Below are 7,098 nucleotides of genomic sequence, written 5' to 3'. Positions count from 1 at the left end.
ATCATACTTGGAGACAAGATTTTCCCTAATCGATACACTTGATGACGCCCTACACCATACCGGAAATAGTCCGAGAAGCTGCTCATCATCAACAATTGCCACGGAAGTTCAATCGTTTTCATATCACCTAATCTAAACAGAGTGACAGTTGAACATATCCGGCTGACCATGCTTACAGGCTTATCACTGCGTTATCGTATGCCGAGTCAACATCCTCCAAACAACTTTTAAAATTACTACTGGTTATAAATTAGTTATAAATGTAAATGTATGTAAAGCCCTGTGTTTATCTTATCTTATACATCACATTTATCACATGTATCATTTATTATCTTTACTTTTCTCGAACAAAATCCTTTTGCTTTTTTGTAACCCCCATAAATTGCCAAGTACTCGTCCGTCTCCGTGCACGTTGTACGCTACGTCAATAACTGGAAATGTCTGGTAGGGCCATATAGATAAGTTATCTTGTGACAGGCATTTTAAAGGCCTAAGTTCTGCCCTGTTGCGCGTTAAATCCCTTACGTATGTTGTGAAATATAACATACCTAAATTATTTGACAGACATCATTTTGTTATTAATCGTGAGCACAGGCGCTTGCATAGAAAATGTGATTTTCAATTTTTTTTTATTTGACAGTGGTATGTGTAATCTGTGAGCTTAACAGATTACACATACCACTGTCAAATAAAAAAAAAATGAAAATCACATTTTCTATGCAAGCGCCTGTGATCGTGAGAGGATCCACTAAGAGGCGAACATGTACGTCATCTTTATCACACTGAGAAATTAAAAGCATCGGCAATTATTCCAACGCTGGACTGTTGTTGTTCGCCAACTCCCAGGCAATAGTCAACATTGGTGGCAAAGAGAGAGGGATGTCAAATCTATGTCGGGTTTTTTTCATGACATCGTGAAAAGCCACACGGAATGTCGGATATACCGATCTTTAACACTGCAACACCATTGGTTTGTACATTTGTATATAGACGCCTGCAAGTGAATTCAAAACCAGAATAACTTTCTGCGAACACTGCCCTCAAATTATTTTCTCCATTTTTCCATCAGAAAAACACATTTGTGGTCCTTAATATCCATTGAACCCTATTTAAAAAAAAACCATTCAGGTTTCCTCGAAGAGTACGTAGAATCGAAGAAATCATAAATATAAACCATGCATTAAGAAGTTGCCCATCAGGTAATTACAAATTCTGAATACCATTTTTACCGACTTACCATACATACTGCATTGTCTTCAATACAACATTTTATGTAATTGGAATATTTATATAGTGTTAGGCATATAGAAACCGAAAGTATAATTAAAGAATACAAGTTTACATTTACCAACAAAATATGCAGCAATAAGAATTACTACCAAAGTCATTTATCATAATTAATTATTTACTAACACTATTGCAGTGATATCACTTGACTACTATTGATAAAGCTTTATTTTCCATGCTCTGTTTTCAGATTTGAATCACGAGAACTTGAGATTCTGTATAAACATGGGGACCCAGGCAGGAAAGGTAGGCCGCTTTCGGTACTAGTCATATAGGTGATGAAGTGGTATGTCATGTATAAATTGTTAACTTTCGTATTGCAGTGTCTTAATGATAGCTGTACTGTGGTAGCCTACTAGTATATATATTTTTAAAGTTAGTCATGATTTATCTTTGACACCTCAGGAATTTGAGACTGGCGGCCATTTGGAGTTTTTACGGTGTGAACTAAGCGATGATTATCGATCATATTTGACTGGCCGCATCCCTTGGTGGTGGGCCCTCACAAAACTTCAGATTTTGGGACTGAGGGGCGGGGCCAAAAGGGAGCAATCTGGCTCTATTGCTTATTATAAACGACATTTTGTGTTTCTAAAACCAAAAATATTCATATTATAAAACTTTTTTTGTCATGAAAACAACTACTTGATGTTTCTCTTTTTTCAGAGTGTCAAGATATCACGTTGGCCTGTGGCAGCTCTTGATATTGGAAATACCTTTTCTTGGTTAGCTTATTGTACAAAAGATGGGTACATGCATCCAGCAGGTCCTCAGTTACAGATACACACATGGGCTGCAAAAACCAGAATGACGGCAAAAGCACCAACATGTGTACTACTGGATTTCGACAAAAACTTCAAAAGTTTTCGATATGAAGCCATCTCAGAATTCCAAGACGATGAAAATGCCATAGAAAACTGTTATTTCTTTAGGAATTTCAAAATGAAGTTGTATGAACAGAAGGTGAGTGGCGATATAGATCTAGTTATAATACAAACAGTCCTATCTATTGGTGCTGCAGATATTTCACTCTTTTTAAAAGTGCCATGTTTTCTTGAGGATAATCTCTTGTATATTTCCATTTCGTTTAGTTTAGATGGAAAGTTTAAATTGAGTAAAATCATGAATAAGCTTACCCCAGTTTTCAGTCATGTTGTGGAGCAGCATTTGCGATAAATATATAGACAGAAAAAAACTGGTCAGTTGTTTATTATCATCCATCAAATTCTGTTTAAACCACTTCTAGTCTAGTACAATTAAGGAGATTTTGATTATCTTTTACAAAAAAGAAGGAGTACTCCTCACCTGTGGCAGTTAAAGGTCGCAATATGAAAGCTGATGTTCAAAATCCTTTTGGATATACATCAGTATGATAATGAATAATACAGGTAAGAATCCTAATACTAAACAAGAGGCCCATGGGCCTTAACGGTCATCTGACAAACACTTACAGCAGGGACACACCCCTCAATCCAGCAACATTACCATACATTATCTTTACGCAGTCAGTTATATTTCAGATCAAATCTGGTTTTTATCCATAGTTTCAGCTAAGTTCCCATTTTTTGGGCATGCCCCTCTGTCCCAGTGGGCTGGACAAGCCTCCTTTATATCAATTTGGGATTTCCCTTCCCCAATGATGTTTCATACTAAATATTGTTGTAATCAATTAAGGCATTAATGAGGAGTAGCATTTTAAAGCAATATTTAATATAAGTGCTCCTTTTGGGCGCCCCACCTTTCTTTCCCAAGGGTTCAGGCCTGTCTCATTTATATAAATTATGACTGCTGTTCCCTTAAGATGTTTCAAACCAACTTAGGTTGTAATCAATAAAGGCATTAAGAAGGAAAACGATTTTAAAGCAAAAGTTTTGTTAAGTTCTCCTTTTGGGGTTTGTCCCTCTGTCCCCAGTGGCCCCATAAGCCCCATTTATATAAATTGTTATTGCCATCCCAATACATTGTTTAAAACAAACTTTTGATGTAATCCACCCAAAGGTTAAAGAGGAGTAGGGTTTTAAAGCAATAATTCACCAAAGTTCCAACTTCAGGGCCCCGCTACTGTGGCCCCAGGGGTCAGACCTGCTTCATTTATATAATATATGATTGCCCCCCCCCCCCCCCCCCCCCCTCCAAATGATATTTCACACCATTTGGTTGTAATCCACCCAAGGGTTAAGGAGGAGTAGGATTTTATCGCAAAAATTCGCCAAAGTTGTTCCCCTTTTTGATCTCCGCCCCTCGGGACCTAGGCTAGGGGTTATACCAGCCTCATTTATGTAAAATATGATCGCCCTCCCCAAATGATGTTTCAAACCTGGTTGTACGTGGGTACCCAAGGTTTAAGATGAAGTAGGGTTTTTAAGCAAAAATTCACCAAAGTTTCCCTTTTGGGGCCTGCCCCCCAGTGGTCAAACCAACCTCATTTATATAAAATTGATTGTCCTCCCCAATGATGCTTCAAACCAAATTTGAAAGTAATCCACCCAAGGGTTAAGGAGGAGTAGCGTTTTGAAATAAAAAAAGTCTTACGAACGACGCACGGCGGACGACGACGGACGGAACACGATATCTATAGGTCATCCTGACCCTTTGGATCAGATGACCTAAAAAGAATTATTTGGATTTTAATCTTAAGTCATACAAACATATATTTTCTAAATTATCTGAACCAAATTTACTAGGTACTTTTGATCACCATTGTCATTTGGATTCAAACGACAGAAGTGGCTGAGGCATTGGAAAGACCTCCAGGTTAAGTACTCAGAACCATCATCATCATCATCATCATCTTGTTGTTAATCAAGCTCATTGCTTAGTAATACATGTATTTGATCACATTTACAGGATGAACTTACAACGGATACAATTCTTGAGTCAGAGAATGGGAAGACAATGCCAGCTATCAGAGTGTTTTCTGCTATCATGAAGTTCTTTAAGTACAAGTTAGTAGAAGATCTGAATGCTAAAGATACTAAAGCCTATTTTCTCGAGTCTGATATCCACTGGGTGCTTACAGTACCTGCCATCTCGAACCTGAAAGCCAAACAGTTCATGAGAGATGCAGCACATCTGGTAGGAATCAGTATTACTTGATTTTTTTATATATATATCACTGACCATTTAACAGTGTGAAATACTGACTTGAAGTATTGTGTATTTCAATGGAGCAGTAGTAGCATTTATAAGAACTTGTTTCATATTCCTTTATGCAATAGCAGATTGAGTGATACAATCGAAATAGTGATAAGGATAAAGCAACATTTCTTAACAAAGTTGTATTATTAATTTTTCTTTGTTTTCATGGTAAATACTAAAATGTGATTGGTCGAAAAATTCTTTTCATTCTTCTATGAAAGAAATTCAGAGAATGGCGCGAAAAATGTGACGTAACAATACAATTGACGTTGCGTATTGATTAGAGATAAAGAATCCCATTTAAAACCAGTAAAATTGTACATAAAACATGTTTTAAATTAGAAAATCATTTTCAAAAATTAATTATAACATATTTTGTTTGCAAACAAAATTTGTTTCATACCCCGATGAAACTAAAAAAAAAATGACATCAATGCTTAAATGAAGTTTCAAATGTAAGCAAACTGGCTGATAATTTCAATTTGATGAAAAATCTTATTTTCAAGTGCTATTTATAGTTAGCATTGCTGATGACGTTTATCACTTGGGTAGTGTGGTTATACACATCACATGAAAACAAGGCCTCTGGTAAAATTCAGTCTTGAATAAACTTCAGTCCAACCTCATACACAGACTACATGAATAAATTAGCCAATACAGAAAATAGATCATAAACAATTGATTCTAATAACATCAACTCCATTCATATTGAAAAACACGAAATCACAACAAATATTGACAGATTTCTCTCATCCTTATGTTACTGATAATTCAGTACAGTACACATATAAAGATTGTAGACCAGAAAACGCTCTAGTAAGCATGATGTAAATCTTCCATTCTTATTTCACTGATAATTCAGTACAGTACACATGTAAAGATTGCAGACCAGAAAATGCTGTAGTAAGTGTAAAGTATATCAACCCAAATCTCCAACAGTCTATTTCAAATGTCTCTATTTTAACTTTATTGTAAGAACGTGAATAAAGACTAAGACTAACAATATTTGTCTTGAAGAGATGACTGGTTCTGTAATATCTGTAACCGTTATACAGGCCGGGATAGAAGACAATCAGCTGACCTTGGCCCTGGAGCCTGAGGCGGCACTCCTGTACTGTAGGAGGGTACCTAACAGTGTTGTACGACATCCGGGTGATGGACCCTCTATAGCCAACTTCCAGGCAGGTGCCAAGTATTTGATAATGGACTTTAGAGGTAATTTATATTCTTTATTACTGTCACAGATTCTGAGTGTGCAAATTTTCAGAAACTTACCTATCGAAAATGAAAATTTACACAACAAAATGAATGTCAATAATCTTACCCAAGATAAATTCTTATCCTTGTAAGTATCGTTATATATAATTGACTGGACAATGATGTTAACGCGTGGTTTTACTCGTCGATGTAAAGGCTATTTTTTATCCCAATCTTCATACCCCAATATCTTACTTAAAAAGTCTTCTGTGTGGAGCACTACAAATCGAAATATAGCAGTACATCTTGAGGTTAAACTTGCTAACTCCAAAAAATTATAATCATCGTTTTTGATGGCTGTTTTCATTCATACTGTCTGATGCAGAGAAACCCATGTCAGAAGGTATAATATGACTTGGTAAATCCAGTCAGGGGTAAAAGGTCAAGATCACTATGGGTCACAGAACTCAAAACTGTACTAATGATGATCAAATGCAGGATATACTAATTTGAGGGATAACCAAAACATTCACTTAAAACAAAGGTGTTTACCTTTGTTAAGAAGTTTATATGTTGTTTATTAAAACATTTTAGGCGGGACAATTGACAGCCCACGAGGTTCTGGAGGATGGCCATCTGAAAGTTATCATTGAACACACAGGGGGCTATTGGGGCGGTCTCAGGGTCAACGAAGAGTTCACACGATTTCTTCAACGGTTGTTTGGTCAAGATGTCTTAACCGAGCTGAAGGAAAACTATCCAGCTGACTGGCAAGCTATTGCTGATGATTTCGAATTAAAGAAATGTGCTTATGACCCGAACGGTGTAATGGGAAAGATCACTATCCGTATCCCTTTAACACTGGTAGAGGAATATGAAAATACGACAGGGTGTAGTTTGAGGGAAGCTATCAGTCAGACACCTTTCAAGGATCATTTGGAATTTAAACAGTACAAATTGAGAATGGACAAAGCCATTTTCGAGAATTTTTTTGAAGAATCAATAACAAAAGTTGTCAGTAAAGTGGAGAAATTGTTGAGAGAAAATCCCCAGTTACATTAATCTAGACACCAGTCTTGTTGTCGGGGGCTATGCTGAGTCTCCATTGAAGCAACAGGCTATCAAAGATAAATTTGCAGGCAAATATAAAATTGTGATTCCTTCTGACCCAAGTTTAGCAATTATAAAAGGTGCTATAATGTATGGGTTTGAACTGGATGCAGTCAAGTCATGCGTGTGAAAGTTTACTTATGGTGATCAGACACCGGCATGCTTCAGATGATAAGGACCCAAAATTTGTGTACGACAACTCGTGTGCCTGTCCGTGGTTTGTTCAGCTAGTGAAATCAACATATTGGCACATACATAGAGGTACGGGCTACAGAAAAAGGAAACGTCACAGAGGCTTAGTGTAACTTCCTTGAGTAGAATGTTTCCTCAAAACTGTTTAACTTTTTTTGTTTCCTGTGAGAATGT

The 7,098-nt window shown here is 36.7% G+C and overlaps 1 protein-coding gene across 1 annotated transcript; it reads left to right on the top strand.

The window, feature by feature from the left end:
* The first annotated feature begins 810 nt into the window (after positions 1-810).
* On the top strand, positions 811-6,684 carry LOC117330057 (heat shock 70 kDa protein 12A-like). The gene is made up of 5 exons (XM_033888276.1): positions 811-1,533; positions 1,954-2,250; positions 4,135-4,362; positions 5,481-5,735; positions 6,217-6,684. The coding sequence occupies exons 1-5, from the start codon at positions 1,513-1,515 to the stop codon at positions 6,682-6,684; spliced, it is 1,269 nt and encodes a 422-aa protein (XP_033744167.1). The 5' UTR covers positions 811-1,512.
* The last annotated feature ends 414 nt before the right edge of the window (positions 6,685-7,098 follow it).

Source organism: Pecten maximus, chromosome 6, assembly GCF_902652985.1.
Source record: "Pecten maximus chromosome 6, xPecMax1.1, whole genome shotgun sequence".
NCBI lineage: Eukaryota > Metazoa > Mollusca > Bivalvia > Pectinida > Pectinidae > Pecten > Pecten maximus.
Note: the sequence above shows the minus strand (reverse complement) of the source record. Positions and strands in the feature narration are given on the sequence as shown.

Bases quoted from the DNA above. Each gene is read 5' to 3' on its own strand.
- LOC117330057 (XM_033888276.1), top strand. From the start codon at position 1,513: ATGGGGACCCAGGCAGGAAAG. The intron at 1,534-1,953 runs GTAGGCCGCTTT...CTCTTTTTTCAG, and splicing joins TGGGGACCCAGGCAGGAAAG to AGTGTCAAGATATCACGTTG. The intron at 5,736-6,216 runs GTCAATAATCTT...AAAACATTTTAG, and splicing joins ATTTACACAACAAAATGAAT to GCGGGACAATTGACAGCCCA.